General features: G+C 44.0%; 1 protein-coding gene across 8 annotated transcripts in view; it reads right to left on the reverse strand.

Moving 5' to 3' along the window:
* Positions 1 to 2064: 2064 nt before the first annotated feature.
* The window catches only part of BAZ1A (bromodomain adjacent to zinc finger domain 1A), a 115077-nt gene continuing 92480 nt past the window's right edge, over positions 2065 to 24661 (reverse strand). For all 8 annotated transcript variants that reach the window (XM_037900594.2, XM_027827556.3, XM_007065259.4 and 5 more), the window contains 6 exons: positions 23635 to 23882; positions 23318 to 23544; positions 21673 to 22160; positions 7135 to 7280; positions 3604 to 3691; positions 2065 to 3064 (listed from right to left, as the gene is read on the reverse strand). In XM_037900594.2, coding sequence (XP_037756522.1) covers positions 2874 to 3064; positions 3604 to 3691; positions 7135 to 7280; positions 21673 to 22160; positions 23318 to 23544; positions 23635 to 23882 — 1388 coding nt within the window. In that variant the 3' untranslated portion in view covers positions 2065 to 2873. The remainder of the gene's footprint in view (positions 3065 to 3603; positions 3692 to 7134; positions 7281 to 21672; positions 22161 to 23317; positions 23545 to 23634; positions 23883 to 24661) is intronic.

Here is a 24661-nt window from a genome sequence, read left to right on the forward strand (position 1 = left end):
CTGCATGGAGCCATGCTATAGGCAATGTGTTTGCCCTTGGTGTGTGAACACAGAACTTCTTTGGAAAGCAGGGTCTGTGGGGGCTGCACGTGCACCATGTCTCCTCCTCCCCCCTTCATACTTGAATACTCTGTCACTGTTTTAAGACTCCAGAATGGTGGGGAAGGAGGGTGGGCTGTGTAAATCCATGCAGGCATTCCTGGTGATAATTCACTGATAGAACAGAGGGCTAGGAATCCAACTACCTGGCTTCTATTCCAACTCTGCCTACTTGTGACCTCAGACAAGTTACTTAGAGCTTGATTTTGCCATCCTTACAATGAACAGAGCCTTACTCCAGAAGTGACTTCATTGGGACTCCCTGCAAAGTGACAAGGCACTACTCGGTGAGAGGTTTCAGAGTAGCAGCCGTGTTAGTCTGTATTTGCAGAAAGAAAAGGCCTACTAGTGGCACCTTAGAGACTAACCAATTTATTTGAGCATAAGCTTTTGTGAGCTACAGTTCACTTCATCGGATGCATTCAGTGGAAAATACAGTGACTGTATTTTCCACTGAATGCATCCGATGAAGTGAGCTGTAGGTCATGAAAGCTTATGGTCAAATAAATTGGTTAGTCTCTAAGGTGCCACTAGTACTCCTTTTCTTTTTACTCAGTGAGAGTTAGCGTGACAGGATCTGGGTTTCTAAGATTCTAGGCACACACAACTCCTCTTGAGTTCAAGTGGTGGTGTGAATGCTCAGCACTTCTGACAGTCAAAACATGTTTGAGCCATAGTTTCCCCAGCAGCAAAATGGGGATGATACGATGATACTTATCCACTTCTGAGTCCATTACAATCTTGTGGGCTTTTAACTACTGAAATTCTTGGTTGAATATTTTAAAGTTTCTCTCTGGGAGCAATTGGTTCAGTTTGCTAATCTCCTAACCAGGCTTCAAATTCTTCTGCTGGAGTCTTATCCTTTCAGCAGGTGTGCTAAGCTCAATGCCAGGCCAAGGGAGAGCAAGGACATTAAAGTAGAATGCCTATTTAATTTTATTTTTCTCTTTTAAATAAGCTGTTACTCTCTCTCTGTTCCAGTTCTATCACAGAGAAAGTGAAAACAATCATGCCTTTTGCATCAGTCCTTCCTTGGCTAAACGTTTGCAACAGACCAGTTTAGTTGGGATTGGGGTGGACAGGCAAACATGCCTCCCCTGGTCTTGGGGAAAGGGCTGCTCCGCCCCCCGATTTTCTGTGACCTCTCTCTTCACCCCCTAAGTGGTCACTCCCCCATCCCACCCTTCCTTAGAAGGCTATATGCCGCTCTCGGAGCAAGTTGGCTTCCACTGATGTCATCCACAGATGAGCCAAGCACTACAAAAGCAGAAAAAGTAACTTGGGATGGCAATTTGCTGTGTGCGCCTGCAGCTACATTAAGAACCACCACCACAACAGGGAGGGAAGGTGTGCAGCTTCCAGAGAACTTCCACTCTGCTTTATCTGGAGCCACAGATGCACATTTGCAGTGTGTATAGATGGTATAGGGAAAAACTACATGATTCCAGATCTACCCACTGCTCTTCTCTGTGTCATGCTATTCCTGGCTCATGTGGTATATCCCCAGCTTGAAAAATAGTGCTTTAAAAACTCCTTCCTAGTTTATGCCAGTGTTTAAAGTCACCAACCCAGTTCAATTTTAAAAGTATATATTTAATTCCAAACTTAAGAAAAAATGAAACCATTAACAAACAAAGATTTCAAGACTGTTTTAAAGATTTTGGCTAACTAAACATTACAAAGTTTTACATCAAGAGAATAAAAAGCTGATCATTAGGGTATCTTACAGTTCTACCTATATTTTCCAAGGCATTTGCTTCAACAACTTGGTGTAGAATAGTATACAAGAGATGGGATAAGACTGCTGGAAATATTTAAGAATAATTTAAGATTCTTATGCTATTAAGGTATATTTTCATCAGAGCCAAATCTTGCTGTTCTCACACAAGCAGCTTACCACTTGAAATCACTGGGACCATGGACTGCGTAAGGATGGCAGACTACAGTAACTTCAGAAGCTCAGAATACTTTGAAAAATGTATCATTTTATTTGTACACTTAGAAAGTTGTACATAGAAACTTATAATACAGTCCTGCAAGTTACCTGTTGCTAAAAGAACTGCCAGCGAGAGGAGAGGGTATTATTTTATCAACTGATCATCAGGAAGTTAGAGGAATAAACAAAACAGGAGAAAAATTAAAAAAAAGTTAAGGAACTCTTATTCCCCCCCCCACATACAAATTTTTATAAATACAAAACAAATTCACAAATTACTTTGAATGCTAAATAAATATCTACTTTATAAACTCAGACTGAATACCTCCAGCCAGCACTGGTACAGTACTTTAAAGGATATGCAATTGTACTCATTCATGTGTAGTGTTGAAAAGGTGTACTCAGAGTTTCAGACATTTACACAGTTTCTTCAACTGTGCTACAGTAGAAGATTTTGTCTGAGTTGATAAAGTCCTCGCAATACCACAGCTCCTAGAAAATCTAGAGGATAAAACAAGGTCATATGGCGCAGAAAAAAATATTTCTGGAAGATATTTGGACACATGAATGTCTTAAAAATGTACAAAACCTCTGTAAACCAGTACTGTATCCAATACATCTATCAAAGTTATTAGACACTGAATAAAACTGTAGCAAAGGTAATCTTTCCTACATTCTCCTGAGTGCTTAATATTAAATTGAGAATATAGTGCAGGCCACACTTCAAGGTGGTTAAACTGGTGTTATTGCTTTATACAGATATGATGACTGCATGATTTAATGTTTCATTTTCATGAATATAAAGGTTCCCTCAAAAAAATCCTTTGGAAGGAAGAGGTTAAATTCGTGACTTCTTTGCAGCTGGAGCAGCGTGGTCCACATTACCAGATGCAATAGGGAGTCCAAGCTTTTGAGCCTGAACGTGGAAAAAAGCCTGAAGTCTAATTCCAGCTTTTGCTTCACTTGTATTACGAGGGTTGTACTCAAAGCAGTTCGAAAACATCAGTTCAATGTCTTCAATGAATTCAGCTGGTAAATAAAAATTAAAGAAATGAGTTTAGTGCATTTGCCAGGTCACCATAGATAATCGTGTGAGTAAAGCATACTGTTACGGCACTACAGAATTCAGTAGGATGATGCCCTTTGTAAAGACAGTTGCTAAAGAGATCTTCACCAATAAATGGGGTGAATTTAGTGTGTATGTATAGGGTCAGATTAACAACCCTACAGTTTGAGTCCTCTGTCTCCAACAATGGAAATGGAAGTTTTCTGATATATCCCATCAATGTGCCACAACCCTATTCAACAGATACCATCTCTAAGGCTTGAGGAGGTAATTGAAACTCCATGACCATTCACTTTAGTTACATTTCACTTGCACTTACATTAGTAGTACAACTACTAACACAATCACTACACGAAAAAAGTGGTTCATACATTTCTAAGAATACTTTTTCGAAGAAATACCAGTTTTCAAATCCTCCCATCCCAGCTCTGCTTAAGGGGATAAGACCTCTAATTGTAAAGAACAGATCAAAGGATGAATTACTTCAGTAAACAGTACTTACATGCTAATTTGTATTCACATTTATTCACTTTTTCACGGATTATATTTAAGGCAATAGGTTTTTTGATAATATCGTAGTAGTCTGGTACCTGCAAAAAAGCGTTCACTTTATTTTATTTACTATTTTATTATGTAAAAATATACATAAATGTATTTAATTCATAATAATTATGTGTTAAGATATACACAAAGTCACAAATTTACTTGGACTTTCTGCTGTTACAGGAGAAAGACTTAATGGGCCCTTTATTGACAACCAGAATTTACTGAAATTCAGCTATTAATTTCTTGACCTAATTTTAAAGTTGTTCAAGCAAGAGACCACAAAATATAAAACAAATCAATAATGCATTCAGAGAAGTTAAAGAAATTAGGCAAAGAACCCCAAGCATAAATATCTGATGGAGAAAAATTTAAGAAAAAAAGAAGTGGTTTAATTTATAAGCTTTACATTTGTTTTAGAGCTGTTTAAACTTAAGATGCAAAAATAATTTATATTACGTAATATTACGTATTGTACAATGGTATTAGCCTATACTGAAATGGGCTTCCAAGGGAGATTTTAAAAATCTCCAATGATGGGGATTCGACAAACAGCTTGGACAAACACTAGTCAGCGATGGTCTACTTAATCCTGCTTCAGTGCTGGGGACCTTCTGAGGTCCCTTCCAGCCCTACATTTCTATGGTTCTAAGGTATCTCCAGACTCTTTTCATTTTGTTGTAGTACTTACTTTTATAACATTACAAGCTCCTTGATGCTGAGGGATGGCTGTTTTCACTCTATTACTCCTCACATACGTGAACTATTTTGTTCCTTGAAATGCCAGTTAGGCCTGTTTGAAGGGTTGGAGACACTGCAGATTTCTATGTGGCATAAAGGATAGACCAGGGGGTCGCAAGGGTATTACATCGGGGCTCACAAGCTGTCAGCCTCCACCCTAATCCCCGCTTTGCCTCCAGCATTTATAATGGTGTTAAATATATTTGAAAGTGTTTTTAATTTATAAGGGGGTGGGGGGATGCACTCAGAGGCTTGCTGTGTGAAAGAGGTCACCAGTACAAAAGTTTGAGAACCACTGGGACTGCCTGGCATCTGCATACAGTCTATGAGAGAGCAGCCGCTCAGTCAGTCACTCAGAGTTAGTCAAGATGAGAGACGCATACATGATTAAAGCGAAAGGAAGGAGGATTCTTAAACCCAGACACTGATCACTTGGCTCAGAAATCTTGAATTCTGTGCAAGCACACATTCCAAGGTCCACCCCCAAATCAGACTAGAAGACATTTTTAAATGCTGTCTTGTTTGTGGGACAATTTGGATCCCAAATTTGGTTGACAAGAAAACCCAGAAACATACATATATATTTTAAGCCAGATATAATTTGGCTATGGGCTCTCCTCTGAACATACATCTTGGGGTGCAACTTGCTAGCGAATTTGCAGGAGGAATCAGCAGTGAAGAAGGTAAAAATCATTCATTCCTTGGCATTTACAAAGAGTGATCATTAAGTACATCCAGGATTTGTAAATACAGGTCAGCACACTGACAGGCAGCAAGTAATTAAATTCATCTGTTCTGGCATGACAGAATTAAAAGTGTAATCAGCCGTGGATTTTTCTTTTTCAAACCATAAAAGGGACTTGTTTTCTAGTGCTTTGCTTAATCTAGTTTGCATGTATCTGCAATGGAGCTCCTACCACTTTCTTCTGAAGGTCAAGATTAATACAGCTCCTCAACTGGAAGTTTTTCTCAAATTCAGCCAGAGATTTTATTTTAATCCCATTACTCCAAGATATTGCCCTCCCTACTTGTTCCTGATCTAATTAACTCCTCTCTCTTTGATGTTTATACCCTTCATTCATGTGTGTAGATGGTTATAATGTCCACGCCAACCCCCTTCTCTATGAAGATAGAGATTTTTTCCCCCCTTTAATCTTATCACTCCTTCCAGCTGCCTAATAATTCCTGTTCTTGTCAGTTTCAAGTCTCAAGTTTTTGTGTAAAAAGTTGGTCAGAAATGAACAGAAATTCCAGATCTAGTCATACCAGAGCAACCCCCATGCACGGGGAGCAGCTTCAATGTGATTGATGAGAACAGGCATTCTGTGATGCTAGTATACCCCTCCCATTCTTCTGTATTCAGAAACTAATGGGAATGAAATTCCTGAGCTAATTGTCACTCTACTGCACAATCATTCAGACAGCATGGTTAACAGTAAGTTACTCCTATGACATGGTTCTGTTTCAATGTCCCCTGTTTTGAAAATGTTTTAGCACTCAAATCACATCAGGAAGCAAAATCCAGTGACAGTTCTAGTTCAGTTGACTTTTTAATAAGCTGTCAAGTCTTACCTTTGGCAATATAGTGCAGATTTTCAAAAACTTTGCTACACTTGGACATTTTCTTATTGAATTATTTCAGGTCTTAAAACCCTCAGGACCAGGTTGTAGCAAAAAAGTGTGGCTGCCCTCCGAGATTGGTGGGCGGAACCAGGAAGACCATGCTCACCATGCCGGAAGCAGAGGGGCAGGACAGGAACAGAAAGTATAAAAAGCCGGCCCTGTAGGTCAGCTGGGCAGCAGCTGCCAAAGGAGACGGATGTGTTCTCCTCACTGCTGATGCAGGAGCCCGCAGAAGACTTCAGCTACCTTGAGGACTTGCCTGAGCTACCAGAGGGGCCTGACCTGACCAACGCTGAGGTGCTGCTGGGTTTGCCAGTGCTTTTTTGGGCTCTCTTCTGAACATACATCTTTTGTACCCTGAGGAAACCCACTCACCTCGCCAAGGTACCAAACCTGGGAAGAGTAGGAAGTAACCCAGGGAAACTAGACAACCGTCTGGTAGAGTGCTGGCCTGATACAAGGTCAGCATGTTGCGGGTGGATCCCCACTGACCCAGTGGCAGACCACTCTTCTACTGTTAGGGCCCTGGGCTGGGACACAGTGGAGTCGGGTGGACCTGCATTTCCCTACCCTCTGCCATCCCAACCCTGGGGTGACAGCATCCCCACTTTTGGCCAGAAGGCCAGCGTGAGTCTACTTTCCGCTGAGCTAGCCCCCTAGACTGTGTAGAGCACTCACCTCTTGCCAGCCCTAGGCTCCTAGACTCTTACCTGCTCTACCCTGCTTGAGGGATGGAGCTCTAGACTGTTGGGTGCCTCACCCTGCCTAAGGGCCTGGGCCCCTGACTGTTCACTGTTCTACCCCACCTGTGGGTTTGAGCCCTAGAGACAGTCAATTTCCCCCTTATGCAGAATGCCGTTCCAGGTGCGTGACAGCAAAGAGGCATGGCCACTCTTGGAGATTCACAGCCACGCACGCCTACCTGCCAATACAGGTATATAGGACTTTCACAGTAACTTGTCAAATTGGGAAATCTCAGTTCCTGACATCAAAGATTCAAGTTACATAGCAAGAGTTCTCTGAATCTTATTCAGTGGTATTCCCTTCTAGGGCTATTCAGTGAATCAGAATCTGATAGTAAACATCATACCAAAATGTTGCCACAATATACATCCACCCCAGTTACCTGGACTTTGGAAACTAGTTTCATGAAAGGCCAGCTGTCATCATGTCGTACCAGTTCCACAACAAGTTGTTCAAAAGCTGACAGTTCATGGACTCCACCCTGACGACCCGAACTCCTCCTGTTCAATGAGGTGTGAGGAGATGAATCTGAAAAATAGATCACAAAACTACTGACAAAAAGAAAGAAAATGGCACACCAATATTAAGTATTTAATAAAACATGAAAACACTGGATGTGTAACATGCCAACAAGAGCTAATGGGATGTAGGGGGTGGAAGGTAGACGATCAGATAGGGCTCTCTTGCAGTCTGGTCCGTTCAGCAAAGGGGTGGAAAACTTCTCCCGACCCCACCCCTGTACTGTTTTAAATGCAGGTGTACTAGTAGCACTTCTGGTAAGCTTTATTTTGCCCAGCTACCCAATCGCGTGGGCCTTATTCACAGCAAGTAGGGTAGATTTGAAAAGCTAAATTTGGCAGACAAGGAGGCAGGAACTCTATGGATTTTACTGCTTAATTTCTCCTTCCAGAGTATAAAGAAAGCAGATGGGGCTCTGCTTCACTTCTTTGGATGTGTGGCTCGTAAGGGCAATAATAGATGGAAGCATTTGGGTTCTCTTTCTCACACTACTCAGTCACTTTTGGAGTCAATTTGTGTGTCAATTTACATATCAGTTTGCTTACAGAACCTTAATTATCAATGTCAAATCATAGAAATGTAAGGCTGGAAGGAACCTTGAGACGTCATTTAGTGCACCCCTACGCTGAGTTAGGACCAGTTACATCTGCACCATCCCTGACAGGCGTTTGTCTCACCCGTTCTTAAAAACCTCCAATGATGGGGAGTCTACAACCTCCCTGGGAACCGAATTCCAGTACTTAACTAAGGATTTCTTAATATCTAACCTAAATCTCCCTTGCTGCAGATTAAACCCATTACTTGTCCTACCTTCAGTGGATATGGAGAACAAATGTGCACCCTCCTCTTTGTAACAGCCCTTAACATATTTAAAGCCTTCTGTTCCCCTTCAGTCTTCTTTTCTCAAGACTAAATATATCCAACTTTTAAAAATCTTTCCTCATAGGTCAGGTTTTCTGAATCTTTTATCATTTTATGTTGCTCTCCTCTGGACTCTCACACTTTGTCCACATCTTTCCTAAAGCCTGGCACCAAACTTGTACAGCTGAGGCCTCACCAATGCTGAGTAGAGTGGAACAATAACATCCCATATCTTATGTATGATACTCCTGTTAATACACCCGAGACTGATATTGGCCCCCCCCCCCCCCCCCCCACTAAAAACACAGCAGCATCACCACTCAATTAGTGATTCACTATTACTCCCCAGATCCTATTCAGCAGTACTACTGCCTAGCCCAGTCTCCATTTTGTAGTTGTACATTGATTTTTCTTTCCTAAGTGAAGTACTTGTCTTTATTGAATTTCATCTTGTTATTTCACACCAGTTCTCCAATTTGTCAAGGTCGCTTTGAATTCTAATCCTGTCCTCCAAAGCACTTGAAATACCTCCCAGTTTGGTGTCATCTCTAAATTTTATAAGCATGCTCTCCATTCCATTATCCAAGTCAGTGAAAATAGAACTGACCCCTGTGGGATTTCACTAGATACTTCTTCCCAGTTTGACAGTGAACTATTGGCACTGTACATAAAGAGTAGCACTTTCAACCAGTTGTGCACCTCCCTTAAAGTAATTTCATCTAGACCACATTTCTCTAATTAGTTATGAGAATGACATGTCAGGACTGTGTCAAAATCTTTACTAAAATCAATACAAGTCATATCTACTGCTTGTCCCTGAGTCTCCTATCCAGGAGGCCAGTAACCCCGTCAAATAAGGAAATTGGGTTTTGACATGACTTGTTCTTCACAAATCCATGCTGGCTATTTCTGATCACCTATTATCCTCTACATGCTTGCAATTTGATTGTTTAATAATTTGTTCCAGTATTTTTCCAGGTATCAAAATTAGGCTGACTAGTCTATAATTCCCTCTGTGTTCACCCTTTTAAAAACATAAATACTGTCTTGGTCCTTTTCAAGTCCTCTGGGATCTCATCTCTCATCCACGAGTTCTCAAAGAAACTGCAAATGGTTCCAACTAGTTCATTAAGTAACCTAGAGTAAACTCCATCAGGCCCTGATGACTTGAATAAATATTATGTAGCCTGCTCCTTCCTTGTTCCGGCTTGTGTTCCTTCTCCCTTGTTGTTAATATTAAATTGTGTTAAGCATCAGGCCACAACAACTTAGTCTTCTCTTAAAAAAAAAAAAAAAAAAAGTGACACAAAATAGGCATTTAACACCTCAGTGTTCTTGATGTTGGCCATTATTAGCTCTGTTTGCCCACTATGCAGAGGACCTCCACACTCTTGTCTTTTTCTTGCTCATGACTTATTTATTGAACCAATTCTGACTGCCTTTTATGTTCCTTGCTAGATGTAACTCATTTTGTGCCTTACCCTTTCTGATTTTGTCCCTACATACTTGTATTATTTTGTATTCCTTAGGAATTTGTCCACGTTTCCAAGTTTTATAGGATGCATTTTTCAGTTTCAGGTCATTGAAGAGCTCTTCATGAAGCCATACTCACCTCTTACTATTCTTCTTATCTTTATTTTGCATGGGGATAGTTTGATGTTGTGCCTTTAATATTGTCTAAGAAACTGCCAGCTCTCATGAACTCCCTTTTCCCTTAGATTGTCTTCCTATGGTACCATACCTACCAATTCTCAGAATTGGTTAAAGTCTGCTTTTTTTAAGTCCATTGTCCTTATTCTGCTGCTTTCACTCCAGAGTGGAATATACATAGATACCAGGTCTCAAAGGACAAAAGGTTACTTACAGTAACTGGGGGTTCTTAGAGACATGTGGTCCCTATCTATATTCCAGTATGCACTCTCCTTCCCCTCTGCTGTATCTGGAGTCGAATTCTTGTACACTGCATCCATTGGGCCACACAAGTGCCCTTGCTTTCCTGGTGCTTTCAACCAAAGGCATAAATGGCAGAGTGGACTGACTGCCTCTCCAGTTCCTTCTCTACCACAAATCCACTAGAGATCCAAAGGAGAGGGGAAGGAGGGAGGGTGAGTAGTGGAATACGGATAGGAATCACAAAACCTCCAGTTACTATAAATAACAGTTTCTTCTTTGAGACCTGGTCCCTACGTGTATTCCACTATGGGTGGCTGACAAGCAGTACTTAAGTAGGAGGGTGCAAGGAGACAAATGGCAGAGCTGTTTGGAGAACCACTGTCCCAAAGAATGAATCAGCAGAGGAGTTCTGCACTAGAACATAATGATGCGCAAACATATGTATGGAACTCCACATAGCTGTTCTGCAAATGTAAAGAAATGGGTACTTCCTGAAGTGATGCCATTGAATTTGCTTGTGCTCTTGCAGAATGAGCCCTCAACCCATGAGGAGGAGGAAGATGCAGCAGCTGCTAGCAGAGCAGGATACAACCCAAGATCCACTTAGAGGATATAGCTTAACCCAGTGGTTCTCAACCTGTTTACCATTGTGGGCTACAGTGTTATGTGGGCCACATCCAATACTACCTATATGGCCCTGAGGATGTCACATGGGCTGCAACGCTGTGCTGATTGGGTCGCAAATGGCCCACAGGCCGAGAACCACTTAACCTCAGACTCATTCTGCTGTAGAGAGAAACACAAAACAAACAAAACAATCTAGGTGATTTTCTAGTTGGTTTTGTCCTTTGCAGATAAAAGGCAAGAGTGCATCATATGGTAAGGGAGTGAAGTCTCCTCTCCAGACACGTTTCAGGGAGAGAGTGGGGACACAGGTAAGTCTATTTGGCATTTCTTGTGAAATGCCAGAACTACTTTGGGGGTGAATTTTAGAGAGTCATAAAGAGACTTTGTCCTTATGGAATATACTGTATGGCAGATCTGCCATTAGAGCTCCCAGCTCACCCATGCTTCTGGCTGAGGTGATATCAATGGCAGTTGAATTTCTTATGGCTAAGTGAGACACGGAAACTAATGGTTCTAAGGGAGGCTTAATGAGTACTGCAAGTACAAGATTTTAGTCCCAGTGTGGAGTAGATTTCCTTACTGATGGGAAACTTGTAATTAAGCTTTTTAAGAATTTGGTAGTCAGAGTGAAAACTGAATAACCACCAGAGGGTAGATAGCATGCACTGATTGCTACCAGGTAGACTCGAATAGAACTAAGGGAAAGCTCAGCTGTGGTGAGAGAAAGAAGATAGTCCAAAAGGAGGGGAATATCTGCTGACTCAAGAGATGCATGTTTCTTCAGTGCCCAGATGGAAAAACGCTTCCACTTGGCTGAACAGCATTTTCTAGTGGAGTCCTTTCTACTGTTATTAAGGATCATTTATACATCTTCAAACCACTAATATGCCAAAAACCAAGCCATAAAGATAAACGTAAGGGTTGAGATGCTTGATCCTAGCCATCTCCTGGGCCAAGAGATCACAAAAGGACTAGATGGTGATCGGAGAACAAGATAACAGTCAGAGATTTGGGAACTAAAACTGTCTGGGTCAGTTGGGGGGCAATGAGGATGACTTGTGCCCTATTCTGATGAATTTTCTGTAAGAACGGAGGTAGCAGCAGCGAGGGAGGAAAGGCATAGCTCAGATGATCTGACCAGTTGAGAAAAAGAGCATCACCCTGAGAGCATAGTCCTAGAGCTCCAAGTATATTTTGCATTTCTTGTTTGGGAGGTGAATAGATCCCAGTTGCTGGTCTCCCACTGAGTGAAGATGCTATTTACGGCTGAATCATGCAATTCCCACTCACAATTGATGGCAAAATGCCTGCTGAGGGTGTCTGCCAACCCACTCTGAGTTCCTAGAAGATAAGCTGCCAGCTGGGTGATTTAATTCCTGATAAACCAGTTCCACAGGGTGACTGCATGTACACACAGGGGAACTGATCTTGCCCCTCCCACCCCCCATTTGTTGATGTAAAAGACAGTTGTCATGTCTGACATTATCAGAAAATGATGGGACTGGAGGAGTTGGAGAAAAATCTTGCAAGCTTCTCAGGCTGCCTGGCATTCCAGAATGTTCATGTGCATCCTGGTTCTCAAGATGTCCAATTGCCCTGCACAATGTGGTTGTCCATGTGGGCTCTCCAGCTAGAGAGAGGTGTCTATAAATGATCACCTTGTCTGGCAAGGATGGTAGGAAGGGGGATGCCCATACATACCTGATAGGGATCCTTCCACCATATCAGGGAAGATGTTAATTTGGAAAGAATTGTTACCATGGTATTCATGCTGTGTTTGGTTAGTGAATAACTGTCTGGGGCCACGCCTGAAGGCCATGTAGGTAGAGTGTGACAAATGGGATTGTGACTGTGGCAGACCAGGTGCCAGCTCATGCCAGAGCCCCAGGCCAATTCACTTGTGTATTCGTATAGATCAAAGTGATAAATGTATAAGTGTATTTGATGTTTCAAGTTCATGAAAACTAGTGGGATGTTACTTGCATTGTTTTCACTTATTTGTGTCCTATTATAATGTAGTAGCAAACATTTACATTGTGTATACCCCTGCAGCTAAGTAACCTATCAAATGAGAAAGGAGCCTTGTAGAATGTAAATGAAAAGTGCTCATTTCAAAATAAGTGGTCTGCGTGTGTGATGACTGAAGGTCAAAGGACCAAAATGGATTCCTCGCTCTCCGTCAAAGGAAGAGCCCACATAGGTTGTAACACTCTCAGCTTGTTTTCTGTGTGAAAAAGCTATAAGTAAGGATTCAAGGAAAGATCCTGTATCTCTGGACTGTTTGGACTTTTACAGAGAAGTGCACGAGAAGAAAAAGATCCCCAAAGACAATTTGGGTATTCTGAGAAGACTTTTGGGAAACTAGCAATTTATTACATACTGCCACCATTTGGGATTACAAACTATGACTCCTTGTGCATATATTTTACCTGCTTTAACCTCCCCATAACTCTCACTTCCTTTTCTTAGTTAAAAAGTCTTGTTATTTTACTATAGAATTGGCGGCCAGCTTTGTCTTTAGTGAAAGATGTAGCGTTCCAACTGATCTGGGGTAAGTGATTGGTCTCTTGGGACTGGAAGCAACATAGATCTGATGTGATTTTTGGTATAAGTAATCATTTTATCACAAAGTCCAGTTTGTCTGGGTGGCAAGATAGACTGGAGGGTCTAAGGGAAAAAATGGTTACCCACCTTTTTGTAACTGTTGTTCTTTGAGATGTGTTGTTCATGTCCATTCCATTGTAGGTGTGCTTGCGCAACAGTACCCATAGGGCCGTCTATTGTGCCCTCTGGAGTGCCGTGCTCATGGTACAGTGTGCCCTCTCGGTTCCTTCTTGCAGACAACTCTGACAGAGAGGCAGGAGGGTGGGTAATGGAATGGACATGAACACCACATCTTGAAGAACAACAGTTACCAAAAGGTGGTTAACTGTTTTTTCTTCGAGTGCTTGCTCATGTCGATTCCATTGTAGGTGACTCACAAGCAGAATCCATGCAGAGGGTCACGAAATAGACTTCCTGCAGCACCGACCTGGGATTGCACCACCAATCCAGAGACCAGAGGATGTGGCTCAGCACCGTGACCACTCGGTCCAGGGGGCGCCTGCTGGGAACGTAGACCGAGGACAGCCACGCTTGCAGGGGCCTCGGATGCAGCCAGGTGTGGCTTACCACGTAGGTGCATGTGGCCAATCAGTTGCAGGCAGGTGTGGGTCACGGTAGGCAGTTGGTTCTGTTTGCGGGCAATCAAGACTGACATGACTTGAAAACGCACTTTTGGTAGGAAGGCCCTGGCCCGCATGGAGTTGAGAACCGCTCTGATGAATTCTATACGTTAAACTGGTGTTAATGTGGATTTTTCTGTGTTTATTAGGAGACCCAGATCGCTGCGGGTGGAGCGCACCAGAACAAGGCTCCTCTGGACCTGCCCTGGATGAGGCAATTGTCAAGATACAGGAAGATCTGGACCCCTCGATGCCTCAGGTAAGCCGCCACACATTTCGTGAACACCCTGGGGCCCAAGAACAAGCCAAAGGGCAGCGCCATAAACATGGCACTATGAAACGCAGGAAATGTCTGCCCAAGGAAGATAAAAGACGCTTACTTTCATGTCTAAGTCAAGAGTGGCGTACCAGTGCCCTGGATCCAGGGAAGGGATGATGGAGGCCAGGGATACCATGCGGAACTTCAACTTCATGAGAGTCTTGTTGAGGCCCCACAGGTCCAGGATGGGTCTGAGCCCCCCTTTTGCCTTTGGGCTTAGGAAGTAGCAGGAGTAGAATCCTCTTCCTTGCATATCCCAAGGAACCTCCTCCACAGCCCCCAGACATAGGAGGTTCTTGACCTCCTGAATGAGGAGTTGCTTGTGAGAAGGGTCCCTAAAGAGGGACGGGGAAGAGGCAGGGTGCGAAGGAGGGGCAGCCAAAAATTGCAGAGTGTAGCCCCGAGTCACTATGTCCAGGACCCAATGGTCCGAGGTAACCCGCGATCAGGCCGAGTGATAAGGGAAGAAGAGGTGGCTTAGGAAGGGGCGGGAAGGATCTGGGCAGTTGGTTGGTGCGTCACTCCTGAGCACACCCTCAAATGAGCGCTTTTGGACCCCATGGTGTTTCACCAGGCCAGGCTGTGCAGGAGATCAGGACAACAAAGAGCAGCAGCAGCTAAACCTGGTGTCCCTTTTTCTCGTAGGCCCCTGCCGAGGCTGCCACTGCCTAGGTGGCAGAAGAGGCCAGAACAGCTGCCTGGACGTCTGAGGGATGTGCATCCCCAGGGAGTGGAGGGTTGCCCTTGTGTCCTTTAGGCCATGCAGATGTGCATCCGTTTGGTTGGAAACTAGGCAGATGTAGTCTAACGGAAGGTCCTGGATCGAAACCCACATCTCTTGGGACAGGCCAGCGGTCTGGAGCAAAGAACTGTGCCGCATAACCACCGCCAAAGCAACCACTCAGGCAGCTGAATTGGCCGCATCCCAGGCCAGCTGGAGAGAGGACCGGGCTGCTGCAGTCCCTTCATCCACCAGGCTTGCGAACTCCTGGGCCGCCTCCTGGGACATGGAGTCCTTAAAACTTGAGGAGAGAGTCCCACAAGTTAAAATTGTAGCAGCCCAGGAGGGCTTAGTGGTTTGCCACCCGAAACTGGACGCTGGCAGTAGAATAAATCTTTCAGCCAAACAAATCCAGTCTCTTCGCCTCTTTGTTCTTAGGAGTAGAACTGGTAGGCCCATGTTTGTCCCGTTCGTTAGCCACGGACATGACCAACGACCCCGTTGGTGGATGAGTGTATAAGTACTCGAACCCTTTTGTGGTAATGAAGTACTTCTTTTCCGCCCTTTTTGAGGTGGGTGGGATGGAGAACAGGTTTGCCAGATGACTTTGGCAATGTTCAAGACCCCTTTGTGTACCAGAAGGGTGACCCAGACTAGGGCGGACACGGAGCACATTAAGTAATGTGTCCGTCTGTTCCTGCATCTCCTCTGCCTTGAGGCCCAAGTGAGTTGTCACCCTGCAGAGCAGTGCCTGATGCTCACGAAAATCGTCCAGTAGGCTAGCCCTGGAAGGCCCCGTGACCACCTTGTCCGGGGAGGATGAGGATGATTGGACGACCGGGGGGGAGGAGCAGCCTTGGGGTGGGTACCGGCTCCTCACCCAAGGTGGTTGCCTGGACATCCTGCACCGAGCCCAGTGCCCCAGGTACCAGGGCCGCTGCCTGCCGTCTGTCTGATTGGCAACTGAGGGCTGGCAGGAGCGGGGCACTGGCATGACAGGAACGCCCCATGCATTCCAATACAACCATTGGGTTGGCCACTGGCTTTGCTGCCAGGCTGCCACTGATGCACCCTCCAGAGCCCAATCATGCTGTCTGGGTGAGGCACTGAATTGTGCGTCCAAGCCAGAGAAGTCGTCCCCCTCTGGCAACCAGGGCAGGACTGTGGAGGCTTGAGTTTGACGGCTCACTGTTGCCGCCGGCGTCCAGTGATGTGGGAGCATTAGGGAGCGTCCTTGAGGTCTCAGTGATTGCGACCGACGGCAGGATGAAGATCGGTGCCAGGGAGATTGACAACACCTGGGCAAGCTTCGGCACAACGACAGGGATCGGGAGCACAGTGCTGATGACTCATAATGACAGGCTGGAGAGCTGGGTCGGTGCGGAGACCAAGAACATGGCGATCTGGGGCTCTGTCTTGGCTCTGAAGACTGTTGGCACGTGCCTGTCTTGTGCAAGGTCTTGCTGGTGGACTTGCCCTCGCAGGGAGCTTTAGCTGGTTCCTTTGCCACACACGATATTGGTTGTAACTTTCCAGGCACTGGACCCTGAGAGGGGATCAGCTGTGCCATCCATAGGCCCTTTACTGCTCCCCGGAGTCAGTGGCGGGTCCTTTTAGGGGGAGGGATTCCCCACAGCTGAGCCCTTTAGCCAGTCCAGAGGGCGTAAGGCCTGAACAGGGTCCTTTTCCCACAGCCCCTTGGTCGGTGCCATCTTCTTAGCCTTTTTCTTTGGGACCGGTGACGGATCGGTGCCAGAGGTGCGCTACGCTCTGAAGTTGAAGCGCTGGGTGCCAGTTCGGGCCATGCTGGCTCCAAAGCTGGGCACAGGGCAGCCTGCATCAGGAGGGCCCTGAGACTGATGTCGTGCTCCCTTTGTGTCTGCGGATGAAAGTTCTGGCAGATGCGACAGCGCTCCTTTATATGGGTTGCCCTGAGGCACTGTTGACAACTCTTGTGTGGGTCACTAACAGGCATAGGCCTGTAACAGGGCTTGAAACTCAGAGACTGGGGCATGCTCATTGGGGGGAAAAATCCCCACTGGGACACTGACTAAACAATTAATGGGTACTTAACTAACAAATAACGATTAAAACTATTTACAAGTAAAGCACAAGGCTAAACTAGATGAGAAACCGCTGACCGCTTGCGAAGCAAGGAACAGAGGCGGTCCAACTGACCACCATGGGTGGTAAGACAGAACTGAGAGGCACTGGCGCCTGATGTATCACGCCATGAGCACAGCACTTCAGAGGGCGCCACAGCCAGCTCTCCGGGTACCGCTAAAGCAAAAGTCTCTGACAGCCATGCACTTGGGTGCACGCAACACCTACAATGAAATCAACACGAGCAAGCACTCGAAGAAGAATTGTCTGACTCCATGGTAAGGTTCATGTTTGTCATTGGCTTGGTGAATTAATTATAGAACACATCACCAGTTTGGGGTGTCTACCCTGTTTTCTGACAGTCTGCCCTGAGGCAGGCCCTATGTCATAAGCCACTCCAGACAGCGTGACCGGGATAACAAGCACATGAAGCCATGTACCCCAGGATGGAAAGACGAGTTCTGACTGGAGCTTGAGGATTGCATATAACCTGATCTATTAGGTTGCTCATGGTGCAAAACCTGTCCCTTGATAGATAAGCTCTTGCCATGACTGAAGTATTAGAATATAGTCCGCATCAGAGTAAGGACAGACTTTTCTAAGTTCACATTGACTCCAAGGGAAGAGAGTAGTTGAGGCATTGATGAGGTTGACTTGTAGGCTTCCTGAGGCACCTTGGGAATGAGAAGCCAACTGTTGATAGAGGAAAAAGATGGAATGGCTTCACCAGAAATGCACTGCTACTGCCAGAAAGACCTTAGTAAAGGTCCCAGGGGGCAGCAGTGAGGCTAACTGGGAGCACGGTGTATTGCAAGTGGTCGGAGCCCACCATGAATCTGAAAAAATGCCTGTGGGTGGGGGTGAATATCTACATGACAAAGTATCCTTCACATCAACAGCTGCAAACCACATCATTTTCCAGGGATGGGATTATTTATGCCAGAGTGGCGATGTAAAATCTCAGTTTGTGAATAAAGCAGTTGAGATAACAGACTGAAGACCGGTCTCCAACCTCCCATTTTTTAGAAACTACATAGAGTAAAAACTTGTCCATTGGTGTTGAAGCTCTATTGCGTCTCGCTGGAGGAGAGATTCCACTTCTCTTGCCTGAGAATCCCCTTATGAGAATGGTCCTTAAAGAGGGACAGGGATGGGGACTTTGGAGGAGGTAGGGACATAAACTCAATTGTATTGCTGTAATGGAAGATATCTAATATCCACTTGACTATTATAGCAGTTCAGTTGTGGAAACAGTGTTAAATGACCACTGAAAAGTATGTGGGGATAGGGCAGTGGTGGCATCATAAATGGTTTACATCTCTCGAGTTCCCATCAAAAATATCTTCTCAGTGGGGGATGGGAGTGAGATGGTGCTGTAGGCATCGGAGGTGCAGGGAAACAAGAGACAAGGCCACAACTGAAATGCCAATCTAGGTTTGTAAGGCTGCTTGAGATACTTTAAAGGACTCCTGCCCCCCAAGAGGTGGTATGAAAGGACTCATCTGTCTTTTCATTGAAAAAAAATGGGCATCATCAAAAAGGTAAGTCCTTCACCATGTTTTGGATCTCCATGGGAAACTCCGAAGCATGCAACCATGACTCACTGTTTAGCTTAAAAGAAAAGGAGTACTTGTGGCACCTTAGAGACTAACCAAATAAATAAAGTACTCCTTTTCTTTTTGAGAATACAGACTAACACGACTGTTACTCTGAAACCTGTTTAGGTTAAGTTTTTGTCACAATTATTTTTAGTAAAAAAGTCATGGACAGGTAGCAGTCAATCAACAGTAATTCGCAGAAGCCTAAGCCCTGCCACCCAGGGCTTATCCCGCTGTACACGGCTGAAGTTGCAGAAGTCATCAAAAAAAAATAAATAAATCACAAATCCATGACAGACTCATAGCCTTACTTATGGTGCATCACAGTGGCCTGTCTGCTGCACCAACCGCTGGATGCAGAAGTGCAGTTCTGGCCACCAACTTACCCTCTTCACTTAGAGCCTGGAAATGAGCTCTGTTCTGCTGCGAGTCTGTGAATTCCGAATGAGAGAGTCATACTTAGCCAACAGCACTTGATGGTTTGCTATTCTGAAATGAAGGCTAGTGGATGTTGGGAAGAAAGGTTTTCACAAGTCAGATGTTTGGGCTTCTTGTCAGGAGTAGATTTAATATGATGTTGTCTAGGTCAATGGTTCTCAAACTTATTTGAATGCGCCCTCCTTCTTTGTATCTCTAGTAGTTTATGCCCCTGTGCCACACAAGTATGTATAAAACCCCCCCCACAACATGCAACTCTTACTAAATATTAAAAACATCAAGGCAACAATCCATTTTAATAAGAGCAAAACTGTGATTGTGATTGAAGTTTACAATTAAATGGATTAATGTACAGATGGCAATGACTTAGTATAATGCTATGGAAGCTGAACAGAAATCCATCAAAATGCACAGCACTATCTAGAGCACAGTTGGTCCGCAAACCATGGGGCACACTCCCCTAGGGAGGCATGAGGGAATGTTCGGGGTCGGAGGGTGGTGCAGCGGGGCCTGGGCCAGCCCCCATGGAGGTGGGAAGGGAGTGCCACCCAGCCCTGCTCCACTGCCAGCTCTGCTCCAGCCCTGTCCCCAGCTGTGGTCCCACACCAGACTCTGCTCCCAGCCTCGGCCCCCTGACTGTGGCCTGGCAGTCGCTCTGGACCGCGGGTCCATTCCTGGCCCTGGGGGGAGGGCGTAGACAGGGGTAAGGGGGGGCATGACCCTACAAAGTTTGGGGATCACTGATCTTAAGTCAAATGCACAGCACCATCTGAGGACCTGATATGTCTGGAGGAATAAGCTTTGCTAGTTATTCACTGCTGTGGGTAAAATGTGTGCATTAAATTTTTTTTCCCCTAAAGCTTCTCACATACAGAATACATTCTGCCCCCCAGTTTGAGAACCTCTGCTCTATACTAATATATACCAGTCATGAGATTTATCCCACCAAGTCTCTGTGATGCATGTTACATCATGATTTTGCTTATGTATGAAGATTTCCAGTTCTTCCTTATTTATTCCCCATACTTCTTGCATTTGTATACTTACATACAAGATGTTGAGATTCCCCCCCATTGTTTTCCCTCTTGTTAAGCCTATGAGCCTATTGTAATTTTCCATTCCCCACCCCCAAAACTTCCAGCCCTCTGTCAAGATCACCTTTCATACTTACCTGTAGGGTTTTGTCACCCTGCCTCCTTTTAACTTAGTTTAAAGCCCTCCTTACTATGTTAGTAAGCACCTCAAGATACTCTTCCCCTTCATCAGGGGAAGAGATTGGGGAAGGAGGACTGCTGTGGACCCTAACAGCATCCCACCATGGTCAAGGAAGTCAAAACCCTCCTGTCATCAGCATCCGTGCAGCCAGGCACTCATCTCCAGGATATATCTATCCCTGCCCAAACCCCTATCCTCAACCGACAGGATTGATGAGAATACCACTTTCACCCTCATTCCCAGAGCCCTATTGTAATCACTACTGATCTGCTCAAGGTCATACCCCTGACAGTATGACCAGCAGCTTTCATTTCGGGAGACGCAGTTTCAATAAAATAGCCCCCCAAACACAATTCTCAGTTTGGTTCAGTCCCATATGTATATCAAGGCCACATATCTGAACTGTGCTACAGCCTTGCTGAAATACAGTACAAAGTCAGTAGTGACCTAATGAAGATCACGTCAGGCACATTAGGATAAAAGAGGAGGAATCTAGGAAGCTCAATATAAAAATATACCTTTTAAAAACGTGTATAACCAAGAAAACAGTTAAAAAAAACCCCCAAAACAGCAGCTCATACATAAAGAGTTAAATAGAGCATCTATCTACTACACGGTTATAGCAGAGTCCTCTCTTACAGTCTGAACTACCATTTTTCCATCCTACAAATACAACTAATTCAGAGAACAGTTACTCTGCTTTCTGATCAGGAAGGACTAGCAGAGTATTGGCTACAGGATAAGCAGAGACACCTAATGGTGAAGGTCTGAAATGGTACAAAATGCAACACAAAAACATTCACATTTTTTACTGCCACTCTTGCTAATTTGCAGTCTTTTGTCACATATAAGGTCTTTTGTGGCATTGTGGCTTTCCAAATATTTGTCTCATTGAGTGTTTTGGATTGTCTCTCCAAAGGTTATCAGCTTACATTTTTCTAGGCTGAATCTTTGTTACCCATATTCCTAATTTCATTGTCCCATTATTTCTGTGTCCTCCATGGTTTACTTGATAGTTATATTAGGATTTGCTATATTTAAAGATTAAGTATTTGCCTTTTTTTTTTTTTTTTTAGCAGTTACATATGGAGTACACTCATGGTCAGTCTATCATCACTTCCAGTTCACTAACTAGAAAGCCCCCCACAATAAGTGAAAACACTAAATAAACACTTGTGCCGTGGATCTGATCACTCAGTTTGACAGGTTAATTCACAGTACTGAAGGATTAGTGACAGAAATGTGCAGTGGCAACAGGTTAATTTTCAATGGAACCGACCTGTAGATTGTAAGAATTTTTCCATATAATCATTTGTCAAGAAGTACCTAAAAACCCCTAACCTTCCCCCTCTCCACCATCTAAGGAGTAGCTTTAACTTTTTCCTAGCAAAGCTTTTCTAACCTGTGGATTGTCGTTTCCTGCCTCTTCTCTTAGATTCACTATCCTGAAGAGGAAACTTCTGTGTAGAAACTGGAGGAGATCTTCTAAGTCGTTCACGTGAGTCTGTGGTGGCAACAATTCTGAAGCCAAGAGAAGGACTGTTCTCTGATGTACTATCAGCAGTCTTCTTTCCTCTACGTCGTCTTCGAGGACTGAGTAATTCCACAAATACGTCTGCTTGTAATGAGCCTTGACTCTGACGAGTAGTACGGCTGTGCAGTCTTAAAGAAGGTTTTCTTACTGATGGAGGGGCTGACTTTATCTTTCTTATCCCCCTTCCAGTAACTCTGGACGAAGTTTCAGTTTGCTTAGGTGTATTCTGCTGACTCCGAGAAGCATATCTTCCACTGGCCTGACGCTGGCTGCTCCGACTTGAAAAGGGGTTGTTGAGTTTAGCTGCTCTCATTTTTAATGGAAGTTTGACTTGTGGTCTTCCTTGTTTTGATGGGCTGTAAAAATGTAAGTACATAGCAGTATTGTACAAATCGCTACTTCTAACTATTCTAAACTCCTACTCCCCTCTTCTCCTCAAGGGTTCTAATTCAGTTCCTAATTTCTGTTTAACAAGCCAGAAAACTGGCTTCCACTGAAGCTGGCATCCAACTAGCATTCTTAAATATTGCTCTGTGGAGTTCTCTAAAATCAAATGCTCTGTGCAGCATGGAGTAAAAATAGATTGTGAAAGCCTAGTCAGCCCAACAGCTTAATATTAGAAATGTGCTGTCTGGAGAGACCCCTGGGTTCTATTCTTTAAACTGGCTCCTTGTTTCTTGAGGAAACGGTTTGCTAGTAATACACAGGAATCTCATCTCCACATAAATAAGCTGCAGAGATGACAGATTCTAACAAAGTCCTGTCCAGTCCTTGGGTCTGCCATAATGCCCTCACAAGGCAAGATCAAGATTAGAGAAGGGAGATCCAAGAGACACTATTTGGCAGTTGATGGTCCCATGGAAGTGTATGTTCTTTCAAAAGATTAAGCCCCAACTTCTGGGGATAGGATGTAACTCCTCTAATTCATACTCAAATGCAAATGACTATCGAGAAAAAAAGTGTTGCCTCGGTCACAAGCTCCCTTTAAGCTACATTCTTGATTTGTGACACAAATTCATCAATTTACTGGATTTTTCAAACTGCATGTTTACTTGGCCCTATTGCACGCCCCCAGAATTCTCCCTTCGGAGAGAACCTTTTTGTTTTCTTTACTATCCAGTTCTCACCATGTCCATCTAGTCCCTTGAAACTCACAGTATCTGAAATTTGGGAATTAAATTTTCTGAACAGCACCTCTCTTGAATACCAATACATCTTTGTGGCTTAAGAATGAGCAGACATCCCATAGTTAGTGACCACAGGTGGTATCCTATCAAATACACATTAATAAGAGTGTATTTTCATCCCTAGGAGTGGATATTTATGCACGTAACACCAATAAGCCAATTGCTGAGGGCCAAAGTCACCACTGACCTATGTGTCTGCAACTCTTTCAGTTGGTGAGCTCTTTGAGACAAAGACCACGTACTTCTGTCTTGTACAGCACTAAGCACACTTAATCAATTAGAATAACAGTGTTAAATGGTAACAGTTCTTATGGCCCCTGACTTACCTCATTTCTTCCTCCTCTTGCGATTCATCATCTTCCTCTTGTTCCTCTTCATAATCCTCTTCCTCACTTTGTCCCACTTCCTCATAGTAAGTCTCTTCCTCCTCTTCTTCAAACTGTTCTGAAGCCTCTTCATCACTTTCCATAGAAGGTCTTTGCCTAGAGGAGAGGCGTCTAGAACGTTGTTTTGGTCGGCACTCTGGACAAAACCAGTCTCCTTCAGGAATGGCCTGGTAATATACAAATATGCATTAGTGAGGTGCCATCGGTCTTAAGCCTTACCTGAATTCTGGATTTTCAAAAGCTTTTTCTTCAGACACCTTGAGCTTGGGCCTGATACAGTAGATATGATAACCTCGATCACAGCCATCACAGAGCACCATGCTTTCCGCGTCACCTTTCTTTCGGCACATCTTACAGCGAGCATTTAGAATGGACTTAGACCAGATAACGCTTCGATCCAATGTGGAGAGATGTAGAAAGACTTGAGACAGGCTGCCAGAAGAAAGAAGAGATTCTCTCCAGCGGTCCAGGACTGTTTTATATGAACGTCCACCGTCACTGGCATCTTGTATTACAGGAAGGAAACAGAAATTACTTATACAAACATCCAGGTTCACTCTAGACTGAAGATTCTGTGTATCTGAACTGCTACTCATGGGTAAAGGCTATTTTTCATGTGATAAAATAGGAAGCAGCACCCAAGGAGCATTCCCATTCATTTCTTAACCCTTCAGTGTCAGGGATTTCCTGGCTTACATCCTGACACAAGAGTTTAGTGCAAACCTGTGAACAATGAAGTTTCACCTTTGGATTTCACTCGTGAACACCAAGCTGATGTCAACACATGATGTGACTTTTCATGTCAAGTGTCTTGCTTTGGTGTCAGATTTGAAATCCAAGAGATTCTTAAACCAAAAGAATGAAAATTCTCCAACACACAGGCACTAAATAAATTAAAAGTAACTGGAAATACCTTTTTTTTTTTTTGTTTAAACCCAGATAGTTACAGGTCAAAGAGGAAGTAAAGAAAGTTACTGCAGTTGCTCAGCACTGATGTTTATACAGTAACTCCGTTTTCTCATTAAAAAAAAAACCTAAATCACGAACCCCAAATTTGAAAAAATAAAAGTAAGTAAATACAAGTTGCATGGTCCTATACTGCAGGAAGAAGAGAGGATCAGCCAGATGGACAGCACTCATGTTTTTTCTTAAAAAAAAAAAAAAAAAACCACAAACAAACCACAAAACAAAAAAACCCCACCCAGATATACCACGGATCCCAGGCCCCGCAACGTTCCCCTTTACAATTCTTTCTGTGGAAGACCTATAAATTGTGGCTTTTGG

Source organism: Chelonia mydas, chromosome 6, assembly GCF_015237465.2.
Source record: "Chelonia mydas isolate rCheMyd1 chromosome 6, rCheMyd1.pri.v2, whole genome shotgun sequence".
In the NCBI taxonomy this organism is placed as follows: Eukaryota; Metazoa; Chordata; order Testudines; family Cheloniidae; genus Chelonia; species Chelonia mydas.